The 18,623-nt window shown below is 36.1% G+C and overlaps 1 protein-coding gene and 1 pseudogene across 1 annotated transcript; both read right to left on the minus strand.

Moving 5' to 3' along the window:
• Window positions 1-832: 832 nt before the first annotated feature.
• LOC121999761 lies at window positions 833-7,031 on the minus strand (annotated as a pseudogene).
• A 2,866-nt stretch (window positions 7,032-9,897) lies between these two features.
• LOC122002795 (calcyclin-binding protein-like) lies at window positions 9,898-12,349 on the minus strand. The gene is made up of 5 exons (XM_042558132.1): window positions 12,162-12,349; window positions 11,895-12,029; window positions 10,607-10,846; window positions 10,319-10,378; window positions 9,898-10,224 (listed from the first exon to the last, which is right to left on the minus strand). The coding sequence occupies exons 1-5, from the start codon at window positions 12,279-12,281 to the stop codon at window positions 10,120-10,122; spliced, it is 660 nt and encodes a 219-aa protein (XP_042414066.1). The 5' UTR covers window positions 12,282-12,349; the 3' UTR covers window positions 9,898-10,119.
• Between the last annotated feature and the right edge of the window lie 6,274 nt (window positions 12,350-18,623).

The raw sequence follows: 18,623 nt of genomic DNA on the forward strand, positions 1-18,623 counted from the left end.
AATTTTTTTTTTCATTTTTTTCCTTTACGTTTTTCTTTTTTGTTACATTTTTCTCTTATCCGAGGATATTTTAGATAAAAAAAATCGTTAACCCCGGAATCATAAAAAATCTCAGTTTTCCTAGGTTTTCCAATTCATGGTTGCATGGCTCTTTTGCCGATGTATCGGACATGAAACATTACTTAGGAATCATCGATTATCTAAACCAAATAAAGTTTTTGTTGATAACCTTGGATGGATAACCAAGGTTATCAAGAATAACCCTCAACCAAACGCATCCTTAAGAGCATCTCTAATGGAAGGTTTTTAAAGAGGTTTGTAAAATGAAAAAGCTAAATAAAAAAGTTCTAACCATTGTGGATGTATGGTTTGGAGTTTGTTGTTAAAGGACAGTAGTGAAATTTCAAAGTTATTTTTTTGTGTTGAAATTGATATAATATGCATGTAGCCATGCAATTACATATTATAAAATGGATCACCAAAAATCATTTGAAGCTTTAACTATTGGAGATATTTCAATAGATTTTTAGAATGTTGATGTGGCATGATGTGGCATACTACAAAAGTTTTTTTTTATGATCTTAATATGTGACACGATGCAACATCAATATTCTAAAAACTATTGAAACATCTCCAATAGTTAGAATTTTAAATAATTTGTGTGTGATCCATTTTATAATATGTAATTGCATGACTACATGCATATTACATCAATTTCAACACAGAAAAGTAACTTTGAAATTTCACTGCTGCTCTTTAACAACAAACTTCAAACCTTACATCCACAATGGTTAGAATTTTTTTATTTAACTTTTTCATTTTACAAATATCTTTAAAAACCTTGCATTGAAGATGCTCTAAGATGTCCCAACTCGGCCTTGTTCCCGATAAGCATGATCATTGATCATGATGGTCGAATTGGTGTGCTCCCTCAACTCCTTCAACCACCTCTCAGCATCCTCAAATGTCGTATTGTGAGTTATGTCATAGACCACAAGTGCACCCATGCACGACTCCTCGATAATATGCGCTCTATATCTATTTTGACAAAGAGTAATAATGGAAGAAAAAATTTAGGATAGACATATAAATTCATACTCTATCATTTTTATTTTTATGGATCTCATTATTTTATGTGTCTATTCCTGAATTTTATCATGGATAATAACAAAAAGTTTTAATAAAATCACATGATCAATAATAACCTAGCTAGTCCTTTAAATTATATATATATATATATAAACTTAGACATTTGATTCAATAAAGAAATCAAGTTAGTTAAGTCATGTTTCGATATATGATTGCATATCGTTTATCATTGCCGAAGAAGATCAATAAACAAATTAATTGTCATCGCATAAAGAACATATCGATGGATTTCTTGAAATGCACTGGTGTATTGATCTTGTCAGGAACCTGAGAAGACGAAACTATCAGTGACGTGGTTAAAAAACTGACCGCATCTTCATGACCCAAAATGAAGAGAGGTTATGATTTATCTTTTATGTTAACCAAGTCATCAAGAGTCCTTTGATAAACACTACCTATAGCCAGTGACCGGGTTTGTCTCAGTCCCTGGTACCTCGATGCTCGAGGCATATCCTCCAAAAAATATATATAAACAGTCGAACAATAGTAGAGCTAGGGGTGGCAATTTTTGACCCGACACAAAAACACGACCCGAACCGAACACGAAAAAATTAGGTTAGAGTTCGGTAGTTTCGGGTTCGGGTCGACCCAATTGACCCAATTAATAAACAAGTCGGGTTCGGGTCAACCTGAAATAACCCAATTACAACCCGCGAACCCGTTTATAAATAATTATAAATTTAAACTAAAATTACAAATTTAAAAAAGTTAAAAACCCTAAACATAGAGATATGCTATTGATTGCAATATTGTTATGACTTATCATTTATAATATGGATTTTCAATTTGTGTAGATAAATGTTATTTTTAGCTTTTAATTTAATATACAAAATTTCTTTAATGAATGCAAGTCATGTTCGGGTCAAACGGGTCGGGTTCGTGTCAAGTGCAAATAAACAAATCAGGTTCAGGTTGAATAGTTTGACCCGAATTAATAATCAGGTCAGGTTCAGGTTGACTAGTTTGACCCGAATTAATAATCAGGTCAGGTTCAGGTTGTCATTTGCCAACCCGCCAACTTGCCAACCCGAACCCGTCAACCAGAACCGAATTGTCACCCCTAAGTAGAACAATGAAATGAATAAAGAATGAGTACAGTGACAAACTCTGGCCCCAGGGGGGACGCCCTCTAATAGACCGGTGAACTGATTGTAACGCTCGGCCCATAGCAGTGGACATAGATGATAAGCTGTCTTAGGTTAGCCTCCTTTGATGTGAAATATGATGACAAGTAAAAATATCATATGTAAAAAGGAGAGCAATAACCTCCCTGTACCTTGGCCCACGGGGGCGAGAGTTTCTATAGCCTGAAGGATCGGATTGGATGGAGAATTGGGTCGACACGGAACTGGGGGTAATACAAATCAGAGGTCTTGCAGAGCCAAGGAGCAGGAACATATCAACGGCTCGAAGGCCGAAATCATATCGGCTCGCAAGCCGATCGCCATATTGGCTCACAGGACAAACACCCTATCGGCTCGCAGGGCGAAGCAAAGATGGTATGAAGTCTAAGAACTCAGACGACGACTGCTGGAGGAGGAGGCAACCATTGGAGGCGGCGGCGGCAGTGGTGGAGGCTGCTGTGGAGGTGGCAGCGGCCACTGGAGGCGGTGACGACAGTGGTGAAGGTCGTTGTGGAGGTAACGGCCGCCGCTGGAGGCAGCGATGGCAGCGATGGAGGCGGCGGCGATGGCAGCGATGGAGGCGAGGGCGACGGCAGCGATGGAGGCAGCGGGGACCACTGTGGAGGTGGCAACAACTGTTGGAGAAGGCGGCGGCAGCGGTGGAGGTAGCGGCAGTAGCGGTGGAGGCCGCTGTGGAGGTTGTGGCAACTTGAGGCGGCAGCGGTAGCAGTGGAGGCCGCTGTGGAGGCAGCGACAACCGCTGTGGAGGCGGTGACAGCCGCTGGAGGCGACGACAGCCGCTGGAGGTGGCGACAACCACTGGAGACGCCGATGGCAGCAGTGGAGGCCGCTGTGGAGGTGGTGGCGACCGCTGGCGACGGTGAGGGCATTAATGGCCGTGGGGATTGCGACGGTTGACTGAGGAGACACTCGTTTGTGACGGCAACGCTGGAGAGCACCCTGAGTGGCCGACAGAGGCCACTAGAGGTGGCACCGGAGGTGACGGTAGTGCTCCTCCACGGCGTCAACGTGGAGAAAGGAGGAGGCAGTGATTGTTCGATGCATCCCTGTGTGTGAGGCGTCGTCTTGTACACGAGGGAAGGGGAGAGGAGCAGAGCTCCTCAGACATATCTGCATCATGTACAATTATCGGAAGCATTATCAGAACCTTTCTTGGCCCGAGATGTCCCATATTTGAGCTTTGATGACCTTTTCGTTGACGTGAATGCTTTGCATTGCGAATTCAACACCGATGGTGGACCTTGATTCGAGGCCAAACTCATTATGAGTGAATCTTGAGAGAAGGTTTGACTTTCCCACCCTCGAATCACCTATCAACACCATTTTGAAAAGGTAATCATAATCATCTTGTCTATGTCATTTTACCTCAATAATATGTTAGTGTAATTTTTTTTATAAAAGTTGACCAGTGTGACTAAGCTTGAGTTGACTCAAATTTGAATTTTAATGTTTGAGTTTTGATGTTTAATAATGAATGAAGATTACAGTTGCAATTGTCCGTTTGGAAAGATTATTGATATAATTCTCCTCTAGTCAAAGTTTGACCAGTTTGATGTGAACAAGAATCAAATAAGTCAAGGTTAATCAAATATTTGACTGGAAAGTCCTAACTGGAGATTAGACAAGGACAAGTCCAACAAAAGAGTTGGCAAAAGTAAAATCGAGTAGGTCAAGGTTAACTGAATACTTGACTGAAAAGTCCTAGTGAGTAAAGTCAGGCAGTTTGATAAGCCCTAATGAGTGAAGCTAGGTAGAAGAAAATCTTGGTGAGTGAAGTCAGGTGAAAACCCCTAGTGAGTGAAACTAAGCATATGAAAAATCCTAATGAGTGAAGTTAGGCAGATGGAAAGTCCTGGTGAGTAAAGTCATACAGTTTAAAAACTCTAGTGAGTGAAACTAGGCAGAAGAAAATCTTGGTGAGTGAAGCCATGTGAAAAGCCCTAGTGAGTAAAGCTAGACAGATGAAAAACCCTAGTGAGTGAAGCTAGGCAGATGGAAAGTCCTGGTAAGTGAAGCTAGATAGTTGAGAAATCCTAGTGAGTGAAGCTAGATGATGGAAAGTCTTGGTGAGTGAAGTAGGCAGATGGAAAGTCCTGGTAAGTGAAGCCAGACAGTTAGGAAATTCTAGTGAGTAAAGGTAGGTGATGGAAAGTCCTGGTGAGTGAAGTCAGACCGTTGAAAAGCCCTAATGAGTGAAGCTAGGCAGATAAAAGTCCTAGTGAGTGAAGTTAGATATGAGGAAATCTAGGTGAGTCAAGGTTGACTGGACACTTGGTGTTTGAAAGTCCAAATGAGTCATGGTCGACCGAACACTTGACACGAGGGGAAAAGTCCAAAATGGGTCAAAGGATTGACCGAATACTTGGTGACGAAGTCTCAGCAGGTCAAGATTGACCAGATGGTAGACACAAGGAGTTCCAACAGGTCACGATTAACTAGATGTTGGGATTGGAACCCTAGACTTGAGTTAGTCAAGTTAGGGTGGGTTAATCGATCAGCCGATCGATTGAACCAGAGCCTATCTGGGAGAGTCTCGCGAGCAATGCTAGTCCAATCGATTGACAGGGCCACGCCAATCGATCAGCTTGGAGGCCTCTCGCGTGCAAAGAGCACAGTGTGCTCCCCAATCCATTGGGATACTTCAATCGATCAGTCGATCGATTAGAGTTGAGTTTCTCGCGATGGACGCGAAGAAGCCAGAATCGATTGGTCAATTAATTCCAGGGTTTTCTGTGAGAACACAAAAATGTCGGATCAATTAGACGATCAATCCAGCTGCTCCCAATCGATTAGTCGATCGATTGGGATATGACCGTTAAGCAAGTTGCGAGGTTTGGACGGCTGAGATCGCGTGGATCTGACTTGGTAATCGATTGGGAGGATGTTGAATCGATTGGGAGCCAGAAGCGCAGCTATAAAGGCAACAGCGAGGTTCAAACAAAATAAGTGCTAACACACGATTCTCTCCACTTCTTCACGCTCATCATTGACGGTTCTTAAAGGATCTTGGGGACAAGTGTTGCTGCACTTCCAAGAGTCAAGAGGCATCCTCAAGTTACACAAGACCAAGCAAGAAGAAGTTTTATTTGTATTTATGTACATTTACTTCTTTTTTTGAGTTGTATACTTGTGTGAGTGTTGTATGAGATTTATCCACCTCCGGTTGTTCCGAGAAGGAGGGTTTATATAGTGTAGAGTATGTTCGGTGTGTGGATTCTTAGATTACTCATCTCTTCTTGAGATGGATACCAAATAAATCTACTTGTTAACATTGAGAGTTTGCTTTGAGTATTTCCGTTGCAAAATATCTGTTGAATATGTGTGAATGGAGAAGAGGTGGAAGAGGATAGAAATTCCAATGTGAATGAGACTTTATCCCACATTGAGAGTTTCTTGGCATATTGGTTGGTTTATATTGATTTATATGCTTTGATGATGTGAAGAAATGCATGGGGAGAGGCTCTCTCTCATGCGTGAGTGCGCAGAGGGGGTGCAAATCCAGGACCCGGATTGCACCGAACCATATTGACTCGTGTGCGGGCACGACTTGCGTGTATTGAATGCTGGACGAATAATGATCATTAAGATCATTAATGCTGCCATTGGTCTGAGATCCTATATAAGGAGGTTGCGATCACAGGCAGAGGGCACACAACAACACAAGTAGAAGCTCTCCATCTTCATTCCCCTCCTCCTTTGTCGTACAACCCCTGCTTGGTAGAGTGCCTGTGATAGCAATCGTGTGTCACTCAGTTTGCCGTGATCACCAGTGCTTGGTGGAAATCACGGTCAACCGTTGTATCCTGGGAAACAGACAACCCTAGTAAGCCTCGAAGCACAACTGGAGGTGGGCGAATCTGTTTCAAGGAAACTACAATAATCGCAGGCTTCGGTCCGCTGCTTAAAGCCCGACCGACCTCTTGCCTGGCTAGCCTCTTCGCTTAGCATCTTTGCCCGGCTTGCACTGTTCGCCCGACTGGCATCGTCTCGACCTGTCTGTCTGTTCGCCCGATTGGCACTATCTCGACCTGCCTGTCTGTTCGCCCAATCGGCCTAGCTCAGTCTGCCTACTCGCCCGGGCCAACTTCTCTGTCTAGTCGAACTTGGTCGGCCTTATTGACCGGTCTACCTCTCTCTATCCGCCCGGTCTATCGTTCTACTCGCCCAATCGTACCGCTCGGTTGGCCTATCTGATCAGATGGTTGCTCTGCCCGAGCAGACTCTGTGATCTATCAGTGACTCACACTGTTCTCTCGACCGCTACGCTTGCTTGAGCTGCTCTACCTGATTAGCTGCACTACCCAGTCAGTTCGCTCTGTTGCTTGGCAGATCTGCCCGCTTGGCAACACAGATCTGTTGGTTAGCTGATCTGCCCGCTCAGCAACATAGACCTACTGCTCGGTTGATCTGTCTGCTCGGTGACTCAGTTCGCTCTTCAGCACATAGCAGAAACGAGCTCCTACCAATAGTCTGAGATTATCCGTTCAAATCATTTTAATTGTAAATTGAATTTAATTCAGTATAGTTTAAATTCAACTAATACTCTGTAAATTTTCGACACATTATTTCTTCCAATAAAATCTTCATCAACGAAACGAACGAGCTATTCATCTCCTTCTAATTCCGAACTGTCCCAATTCAATACCTCCCACGAGTTGCTATTTCTATGATGCAATGATCGAAAGTGTGACAACAAAATTACCTGCTCAAACCATCACCGAAAGCACTTTTAGGCATCGCGAAGGAGAATACGTGGCAAAAAAAAAAAAGTGAAGGTCTTTTATTTTCAATCTACCAAAAGGAAGAAGCAAAAAATGGAAGGTGTTTGTGTGACAATGAGGCAAAGCTAGCTAATGTTTTTGAATGTCTTATATATAACCTATCGAAAGTCTAAAATTATAGTCGTAATGTATTTGGAGAAGGTGAACATGAGAATGGTTAATATGTAAGGTGGAGAAAATTTGACAATCAACAAGTAAAAAAATGAGAGTTGATGTATAGAAATAAAAGAATAATTCAAGTCAATTATTTTTTTATTTTATTGTGTGTCAAAAATAACAATTTCTTTTTAGGTATCTGTGTCAAAAAAAAAAAATGTTGTGGTGTTAATATTGTTTATGTATCATTACAAATATGTTGGTCAATTTAAATATTTAAATTATTTTGAATTAAAAAATATATATATAAATAAAGAACAAATATATTTTTGAGAGTGTTAGATAAAAATAAAAATATAAAGGTGAGTAATATCATCTTTTATTCCAACAATATAAAGGTGAGTAGTTTAATTTGACTCGTTTATCATCCTAAATAGACTTTCAAAAAGCAAACTCATAACAAAAACCATTAAGGCTAATTAATTTAACCGTGCTCAACATTCCATTGGCTTTCAAAATTCTCTAAATTTTAAAATGTTCGATCAAATGAAAAATTGATTAAGACATGCAACCTAATGCTATAAGATTATCTAAAAAGAAATTATGAAAGTTTCCTGAAAAAAAAAATAGTTGTAATGTACTGTAAGAATTTTTTTGCTAGTGAAACGACAATCCTAAAAATATTGGTAGCTTAGATATGCTTCCGTGAATACTTTTTAATTTACCCTAATAGTCGATAAAAAAATTTTATAAGACCAATCCGGTCATAACGGATACCTGATTACTAAATAAAAAATGAGAGGGGTAGTCAATTTTGATTATAGGCTCAAGTTTAATTTGAGAAACCTATTTTAAATTGAATAATATTTTTTAAAAAATTGAAATTAATTGAAATTAAATAATTTTTTGAATTTTATTTCTTTTATGCTATAGACCAATTTCAAAAAATTATGGAAGTTGTTTATTGAGAATCATGACTTATTAAAGAATTATTTAAAATTATTTCCCTAAGTTTTTTAATTTGAAATTACGAAGAAGAAAAAAGTATATTCCTTTGGGATTATTTAGAAACGTTTAATTTAGCTATTGAGAAATTTAGAATTCTTTTAAATTAATTTCCAAAATTGCGGCCTACAAAACTAAAAGACATTTTCTCTCCAAAAGTCAAAGGCTTGAAAAAAAATTAAAAATTAATTTTCCCCCTTTTTCATAAATTTAAAAAACAAAATTAAAAAGTCACATGAATTATAAATTAAGAAATTAATAATATTACAAAATTTTAAAAAGTTATAAATTTAAAGGAAAAAAAAAAACAAAATACAATCAACTAAATTCTCATTTGAATTCGAAAATAAAATTATCCCCTTAACTATTTGAGTCAGCTGAAATGTATTTCAATCGTTAAAAATACAATGAGTAGATAATAATTCTATGATTAGAAGGACAAAAGAAATTTAGATTACAACATTAGCGGTAAACAGTAAAACTTCACGTTCTCCCTCTCCCTCTTCCTCTCCCTCGCCCTCATGGTAAACGGTAAGGCTGGTAAACGGTAAGGCTGTGTTTAGTAGGGGTGATAATTAAGATTATGTTTTCAAAAAATTATTAATATGTCGTTTGGTAGGATTGATTAGGGGTAGGATTAGGAATGATTAAGATTGGGATTCATAATCCCTAGGCATGAGATGTAATTAATAATCCTATCTCTAATCCTATCCTAATAACCAAATTCTAATCCTATCATCCCTACCAAACGGAGCCTAATAGTTAGCCTGATAGGGTTTTGATAGTTGAATGGTGATTTATCACATGAGGTTAAAGGATCAAACTGTGATAATTCCGAATAACTATCATCAGTTCACTTTCATCATAATTAAATTATTATCTAAAGAAAAAAAATGATTAATTAGATTGGGTAACGTCGAGTCTGGGATGACCGACTCGATCTCATGAAAAATTTCCATCGACCACCATAATAAATCGAAAAGTGCTCGCAGTGGATAGCCCAACAACCCAACATCCTTTAATTATGTGCTCTATTTAGAGGAAAAATTCTTACAAATTCATCATAATTAGGGCTCGAACCACGGGTATCTGAGTGATAATCTGGATGTCATGCCGTTGCACCATAGCCCTGGGGGCCACACAATCACCCTCTAGATAGTCAAATAAAACATCATCCGTTCAACTCCAAGATAAGTTAAAAAAAATAATAATCTCAATTAACCTCATTAACTATCTCTGGAATGATTGATATGACCTCGCGAAAGTATCCTTTGATTACGCGCACAGTGGCCAGCCCAGACGACCAATATCCTTTGATTATGTACCCTATTTGAAGAAAAATTCCTACAACTATACTATAACTGAACTGAAGATCAAATTACGAATAACTAACTAACAATTTAAATATCCTATCACAACACCACATCCCGATAACATCTCCAGGACAAGTTTAAGAACGCATACCTAGCGGCGACATTTAATATTTTGGGGTGTAAATTGATTAATACCTATATAAATATGTAATACAATAAATCTAGAGTTGATACCTATGTAAATATTTGATACAATAAATCTTGATAATTGAATACCCTCCATAATTCACTGCCTTTCAAAATCAGTGAGGCCACCCTCAAAAACGTACGACAACTTTACTTTGTCTTTTTTAATTCAACACGAAAGCTCTATTTATCTAGTTGAATAATAAAACATGAAAAAAAAAATTAGGGCGAGATAAAAGGATCTTTATGCAAGAAAAACAAAGTCTTGGCTGCATATGACTTGTAATCCCCAACACCAAGAAAAATGCAACCTTTTAGAACATCACAAATGACTAAATTAACTTCCAACGCAGCTTTTTTAAAATCAGCACCAGTTTGATTAAAGAGTATCAAAACTGCAATGAGTTGATAAATATAGCCAATCACTAGGCGACCAACAGAAAATCAAAAGTTTCCACGCAGGGGATCAGCAGGCTTTCCTGATCTTGAATCACTCCAGGCCTTGGCAATTGTTCGTTTCATATCATCATCACCGTCATCATACATATTCTGCGTGAGCATCAGAAAAAAAAAAAAAAAAAATTGATTCGGCGCAAGCTTAAAGATCCAAAGAAGAGGGTCCTTGAGGAAAGAAAGAGCTCACCTTCATCAGATCCATGATGCCTGCCATTGGATCTTTCTCCTTGTCTAGATTGGGCTTTAGCTGCATAAAGAATAAATCAGGTTGAGTTCCTATTTGAAATTCAAGGGGCAATGCAATTCTATACAAGATATGCACATAAAAATGTCTATAGAGGACTATAATTCATATTAGATTCTCCAGATAGAATTGAAGTGTATTCTTTAAATTTGCAAAATGAACACTAGGAGAGCTAATTGCAATTGAAGAGATTTTTTTTTTCAAAGAAAAAAAACCAAAACAAGTTATTACCTTATCTTCTTTGAAATGAAGGTCTAGCCAATTTCCTTTCGAAGCTTTCACAAGTGTAATTATCACTTTTGTTGGTTTAACTAGCACCTTACATTTCTCAGGGACTATTTCTTTGTTTAATTTTGGTATGGTGCACCGATAATTCTTTCCCTGAATATCATGGAATTTGAGGTCCACTGACATTGTCTTGAAAATAGTCTCCAACTTCTCTGGATCAACTCCTTCAAGGAAAACATAGATCTGGAAGGATGAATCTTTGAGAAGTTAGTTAAACAAGAATGTATCAGAAAGAGGGGACTCTACTTCAACTATGTTATGTCAGAAACTAAATCTTTCGTGGCAGTAAGTTCTAATGATATGTGTCCATTTAGATGAGCTGCAACCAATTATACATGAGAAACGTAGTTGTAAAACATATGTTAGTCATAAATAGGTACATTACTTTTGATTATTATGTTTTAAAGATATGAAGGCTTTCCATTGTAGTCTTTATTGTCGTTTTCTACCATCTTGTTCTGCTCTGGCAACTTAAAGATATAGGAGGCAATTATTTTGCTCCTTCAAGTAAACAAAGAACATACAAATATACATCTGGAAATTTCTAGAATATCTAAGATTCTATCTATTGTTCATTTATTCCATTGAATGATCTTCAGATACCGTGTGGCAAGAAAGCTAATTCTAGACATGTTGATATATCATCAAAAGTAGCCATGTAGAAGCAAAAAAGAAGAAAAAAACAGATCTAATCATCAAAGCCAAACCTTACGAAGAAAATATATTCTGCAAAGTTAGATTGATATTGTCAGTCTCAAAGGGAGGGAATTAATTTATGATGGTGCAAGTGCAAATGGGTATTTTCGGTTAATTAATTTGAAATATTAGCATAAGTTGAACATTCATAGAAGATGCAGAAATTGTATCTAAGTGATATGGTCCTAGTAGTTGATCCCACTGATACAAGAATTTACTAAACAAATGCTATAAAAAGGATCAATTTGCAACTGAAATATCACAAGGAGAATGAACACAATTTAGAATATGAATAGTTGTTGATTTATCAAGCAATGAACCACAGAATTTTGAATAGTCATCCACGTAGGTCATCTAGCAAGATAGTGTGGTTGCCGATTGATCAAAATTTACATGGTTTGATGCAATTATTCATGTGAATTTAATATATGTTGAAACTCTTTTTTCTTTTAGCGATGCTCTGCTCTGCAGGCAGTGTGATTTATTTCCTCAAAGCACCAGAAACAGTACAGTAAAAAAAATGAAGCCAACATACCTTGATCTTGTCATTGTCTTGATCCCAGCTGAACGATGAGAGGGTAACATAACTGTTCAAAGAGGCAGCAGCAGCTACCGGTGCCTTCTCTGCAGAAACCTTAGCCCCTGTTGTTGCCGCAGTCACCGCAGACAACTGCACATCAACCATCAATTAAACAGATAGTTCCAACTAAATCACAATCGAATCGCACAATACAGCATCGTAACCAATCCCGGAGACGAAACACGTCGAGAAGGGAGAAAGGACCAGAAAAGTGAGATATACCTTGGCTTCAAGGCTACGGATCTCAGAGGCGAGAAGGGAGGCGACGCGAGGCCTCTTAGCAAGGCTCTGCAGGTGCCTCAGCTCCTCGAGATCCAGCCGCAACTGCTGCTCGTCTGCCATCTCTGCTCCTGGATCTTGCCGCCGGAGTTTATCTGTTTCTCAGCTAGGGAAGACGAGGGATTTTAAGGTGCGGGAGGAAAGGGCCAGAAGGTTCTAGACAGAGCTAGGGAAGGAAGGGTCGTATCAATTGTCGATAGAATGGGCCGTGTTTATGGGCCAGCCCAACCTGCACAATATGTAGTATTAGGATGGAATTAGAATGGTATACGTGTCAAATCAAGCTTAATTTTTTGATGTTCAGAGTTTATTTAACAAGTTATGGAGTTAAATTAAATTCAGATTAAAATAAAATAAATTGTTAACATTGTAATTTAAGTTTAATTTTTTTATAAAATAGATTGAGGTTTGATTTGAGTTGTTCAACTTTAAATTCAAATTTAGTTGATTATTTAAAATTTTTATATTTTTAAATTTATTCGGTCAATTAATATTATTCAAATTTATTATTTGGTTTGAGAGATTTATTTATAAGTTTGATAAAAAGATTTATTAATGAATATAATTTGTAAGTTTTGTTCGTGCATTTATTTATAAATATTATTACAGTTAGTTTATAACGAGTAATATAAATAAATTTTGGAATTAATATTATTACCGTTTATTTTGGAGCATATTAAATAGATATAAAAAATTTTTATTCGGTCAAATTAAATTAACCGACGGAATCGATTGAAATTAAAAATTTATTCAGTTAAATAAATGAACCTCCTGTGTAAAATGAAAGGAGACTTGTTGTTGACTTAACGAAAGGCTACTAATAGAAATTTAAGGAGATGTTTGATTTAAGGAAATAGGAGTGGGGAATGGGAATGAGAATTATTGATTGTCATTGTTAATGTTTGAATTATAGGAATATGAATACAAATAAGGGAATGGATCCTTGAAATTGGGTAATGACTCATTCTCATGTACCTCTCCTTCAATGAGTCATTATCCTATTTTCATCAATCAAAATATTTCCTTATTCAAAAAATACTCTTGACCTAAAACTAAAATTTTCTTCCTTAATATCAAATATCAAAATATATTTATTTATTTTTTATTTTATATCACTTCTCTCTCCTTGTTCTCTCTCATCATTTTATCACACACTTTTATCTCTCCTTAATTTCTCCTATCACACTATCTTTCCTCTTTTTTTTCTCATTACACTTTCTCTCTCATCATACTTTCTCTCTCCTCAATCTCTCCGCGATCCCATCACACTCTCTTTTTTCTTTCGTTCTCATCACACTTTCTCTCTCCTCAATCTCTCTTGTCACACTCCCTCCTTTTTTTTCCTCAACACACTTTCTCTTTCATCATACTTTCTCCCTCATCATACTTTCTCTCTCCTCAATCTCTCCCATCACACTCACTGTTCTATTTTTTTATCACACTTTCTCTCTCATCATACTTTCTATCTCACCATACTTTCTCTCTCCTCAATCTCTCTCATCACACTCTCTCTCCTCTTTTCATTACATTTTTTCTCTCTTCATCCTCTCCCATCATATTTCCTCTCTCATCTTTTCTCATCATGCTCTCTCCTATCACACTCTCTTTTCTCATTTTCTCTCATCACACTTTCTCTCTCATCACACTTTCTCTCTTATCATTCTGTTTTCATCATATTTTTCTCTCACATTCATCTTTCTCTCACATCTAATTTTTTCTCTTATTTTCCTTTAAGAGTAAAAAAGAAAATTTTAATTTATTCCGATAGAAAATATGCAAGTAACCAAACATTGCTTTTAAGAGTGATATCCATGCTCATATCCATTCTTATTCCACAATACAATGATTCTCATTCCGATTTCTATTTCTAGGAAAGAATCAAACGCCCCCTAAGATTATAATTATAGTTATGAATATCTAATATGATCATCTAAATAAGTCATAAATTGTCAAATTTAGAATTAAGGAATATAATTTAAGACTATAATAGTGTACATACTATATATGAAAATTTTGATTTAATGATGGATCAAATTAGAAATAAGTAAATTTATATTTTTATAAATAAAAGTTATGATGTCAGTTTACAGAAAATATTTTTTTCATATTTTGTTTTGTAAAATTCTTTAAATATTAAGAAATCTATAAATTAAAGATCATCATCTAAATTTAACTACAAATTATGAATTCTGATACACTTTCATAATTTTAGTTATTATGTTTATAATTTTTTATGAATTAAATAAAATTTAGTATTATGTGTCGAGACTTCTCAACTTATTTCTATTAATTATCAGAGCAATCCATTTTTAATTGTTAAGAGATTATTATATTTTGATTCTATTTTAGTTGTCCATCCTAGTGATTCATGATGGTTGGTATGGAAGGAAGCACAACCATTGATTTTATTAACTTTTCGAATTTTCAATTTATGGGGGAAATTCGATTTTATAGTCTGGGCTGTCGAAAAAATTTGAAATTTTTTTTGTCTGGATTGCCGGAATAAGGAAATCACAAATCCGCTATTAATTTTCTATGGCATTTGAAAATGGCTCCATTAATTTTCTAACAAATTGGAGGAGGGCGACGCTGTGGCATGGTCAGTTCCTTGTGTGCTGCCATCAGTTATGGTGCCTCGGTTGGACAACGAATAACTGATGCTTCTGATGGACAACGTTGCGTTGTTTGGAGACGAACAGTCGCGTCGATTTTAGGACATCTACTAAAATTTTAAATGTGATTTTTTTAATAATTTTAATATGTCGTGTCAATATTATAAAATCTTAAAGTTCTAAGCAGAGCGTATTCGACGGGATTTGAATCATACTATAAGATGACCTTTTTATACAATAAATATACAATAAATAATGATAAAATTTAATTTACAAATAATATATATATTAAATCCATAAATAAATAAAAAATAATATATTATTATAAATACTATTTGTCTAGTTATTTTAAGATAAAAATATTTATAAAATTTGAATAATCTAATTCTCATATTATTTCTTTCTCAATCTATAACGTTGATAGTTCATTTAGTGTATCATGTAACACTGAGACCAATGCGGTAGCTGCAGGTAATAGCAAGACGACAAGCAGTAATCACCGTGCAATTAGGTCACACGAGCAAAGGTCAACCACCGGCCCGTGTTGCTTGAGATAGCTAATGCGATAATCGACGTGATTAGGTCGCACAAACGACTGTTGTGTAGGTGCAGCGGAGGGCGACAAGAGGGGGTGAATTGCTTCTGAAATCAAAAATAAACTATACCATCCTCGGATTTCAACTCAGAAATAAAATCAGCAGTAAAAATAACTAGCAACTATATAAAACTAAAGACAGAAACAAAACGGGAGACCGAGGTTTACCTAGTTACAACCAAGGAGGTTGTTAATCCAGGACAATCGAAAATCGCACTAGCAGAGTCTCCTTCACTGTAGGCGGAGAAGCCTTTTTACACACTTAATGAACTCACAAGTTGCTAGGAATTGAAAGCTTGAATGAATGATGAATTCCTAGATCCAGGGGTCCTTTTATAGCCCCTGGAAAGTCTATCCCGAAGCTCCAAGGCGCCTCCAACAATGGCCTAAGGCGCCTCCAAGCAGGTGTTCGGATAGAACTCTATCCGAAGCCAAACGGTCAATTTGATCAGACTCAAGCCCCTTAAAAAGGCCTTGAAGGCGCCTTCAAGCATGATGAAGGCGCCTTGAGCTGTCTTTTCAGCTCCTTTGCTTCTTTGCTTCGTCTTCCGACATCTTCCGTAGTTCCGGTCTTTTGGGTGATTCCGGCCAACCGAAATAGGGCTCACCCAAACCCAATTTCCAGCCTTCCTCGAGCAGACTTTCGTCCGGCTTCTCGTCCCTCGAACGCCGCACACGTTCTTCTCGCTCCACCGGAGTACTCTTCCGCAGCTTTCTCGTCCTTCGGACGCACCGAGCACGTCGGCTCCCTACCCGTGTCGTCCTTCTCGCTAGTTGCATCTTCCGCTCGACTTCCTGTGCTCCTAAGCTCCTGCACACTCAGACACATGGATCAGACAAAACGCAGGACCTAACCAACTTGGTTGATCACATCAAAACACCCACGGGGTCCAACATGTTGTTGCACGATTAAATGCAATTGGTGCCGCGTGTTGCAAGACGAAGAAGATGGTCAAAAAAGAAGATTAGAATTACCTCTTCTTCAGTGAATCCATGCATTGGTAGAAAGAACGCTGGAGAAGAAATTAAATTACGTGCAAAGAAGAGCAATACCAGAGAAGAAATTACATTTAAAGAAGAGTCGTGCATCGGTGTGTGCATCAAAACCGTGAGGCTAGGTTTGGCGGTCATTTAGGGTCCATGTCTCTCGTTTTGTTTTAGTATAATTAAAAAAAATACGTCCTTCATTGAACTGGGCCATGAGACGGTTACCTCTCGACCTCATAAAAATTAAGACTCTAGTTCTAAGTGATTTTTTTTTATAATATAATTCATATCATATAATTACTTGACTCTATGTATATACAACAATTTTAATAAAATAAATAAATTTAATTTTTTATTAATGCTTTTAAATTATAAACCTTATATTGCTTAAATTTTTTTTATTCAACTTTTTTAATTTAAAAAACTCTTGTAAATTTTACATTGTAGATAATCTTAGACACAGTTAGGCAGATGAATAGTTTGCATTAATTCATTGGAAATCGTAACTAATGTTCTATATCGATGCATTAATTCTAATAGTTTATTCTTAGAACGTTACCGTCTGGACGCATGCAGAACCTTTGATAATAATCCATTAGATTTAATTATTTATTTTATAATATTGATTAAGTTTTTTTAAATGGATGATATGTATTCCATTAACCTCTATTAGTTTAAATGAAGTTAAATTTAAATTATATATCACCAAAGTAACGTCTGTAATTTAAATTTAATTTTATTTAAAATATTATTAAGATATTAAATAAAGTATAAATGTGTATATTTATTTGAGTATTAATCGGCAAAAAAAAAAAATTATACTTAATTAAATTATGCATTTATTTATGATAATAAACACATAATAATTATAATGTTTTATTTATTATTTTCATGAATATAATAAATTGATCTAATGATGGATTTATTATTTATCAATTATTATTGTTAATATTTTATTATTACTATTACTACTTACAAATTATATTACTGTTCAAAAACTTCATATTATAATATTAGATATCTTTAAATGAGATTTATCATTTATTTTAATTAATTCAAATTGAGTATGCTATTTATTTTCAACAAATGTTGTTATTATTTTTACTAACTTAAGTTTAGTGCCGATCTTAATGCAACAAATTTTAAAGATTAGAAAGAGAATATTCTAATTGTTCTTAGCTACGTGGATCTAAATCTTTTGATTAGGATAGAGCGACTCATTATATTGCTCCTAAAGATATTAATTCCTCTAAACAAAGAGCTAAATATGATAAGTGAGATGGTTCTAATCGCATGAGTCTTATGATCATTAAGCATGACATACCTGAACCTTTTAGTGATGCGGTGTCTAATAGTATTACCAAAGCTAAGGAATATCTCGATAAGATTGCAAAAGGCTTTGAAAAAAAGTGATAAGGTGGAAACAAGAATAATTCTAAAGAGTTTGATTTCTATAAAGTATAAAGTCAAGGGAAATATTTGAGAATATATCATAGAAATGTCCCATCTTGTATCAAAGTTTAAGACACTTAATCTTGAGTTGTCGAATGACATGCTTGTACATTTAGTGCTTATATCTCTTCCAAACTAATTTAGTCAATTCCAGATAAATTATAATTATCAAATAGAGAAATGGACTCTATCATTTTATATTGTATTCAAAAGGAAGAAAGGTTAAAGTAAAATAAGACCGACAATGCTTATTTGGCAAGCACCCATAAAGATTGAGTTAATTAAGGATATGTAAATGTTCGGTTAAATCAAATTAATCGGCCGAATTGATTGAAATTAAAATTTTAGTACAGTTAATTTAGATATTTATTTTTAAAAAATTATATTGATTATATCGATTTGGTTTCGGTTTAATTTTCGGTTAAACAAAAAAAATCAAAATTTCAATCTAACCCGAAATTAAATCCCCAAATTCTTATTATGTTGGTCTGCTTTGTAAAGTCATGATCTTCTCTTTTCTCCGAGTCTTTGCTGCATGCCTTTTCCGTCGCTCTCACCCTTAGCACCTGCCTCAAATCGATCCCCTCCCATTGCTTTCGCCTTTGGCGCCTGCTCTATTCTCTCCCGTCGTGCAAGTCCTCGTCCTTACACGATCCGATGTAGTTTTGCATATTGACAGTGCTTTGATCTTGACTGAGAAATGGGAAAGGTTCGATATTTGATGCCATAGTGGTAACTTCTACAATTTAAATGGACTCC

Source organism: Zingiber officinale, chromosome 7A, assembly GCF_018446385.1.
Source record: "Zingiber officinale cultivar Zhangliang chromosome 7A, Zo_v1.1, whole genome shotgun sequence".
NCBI lineage: Eukaryota > Viridiplantae > Streptophyta > Magnoliopsida > Zingiberales > Zingiberaceae > Zingiber > Zingiber officinale.

Bases quoted from the DNA above. Each gene is read 5' to 3' on its own strand.
- LOC122002795 (XM_042558132.1), bottom strand. From the start codon at position 12,281: ATGGCAGACGAGCAGCAGTTGCGGCTGGATCTCGAGGAGCTGAGGCAC. The intron at 12,030-12,161 runs GTATATCTCACT...GTTGATGTGCAG, and splicing joins TCCGTAGCCTTGAAGCCAAG to TTGTCTGCGGTGACTGCGGC. The intron at 10,847-11,894 runs GTATGTTGGCTT...TCATCCTTCCAG, and splicing joins AAGACAATGACAAGATCAAG to ATCTATGTTTTCCTTGAAGG.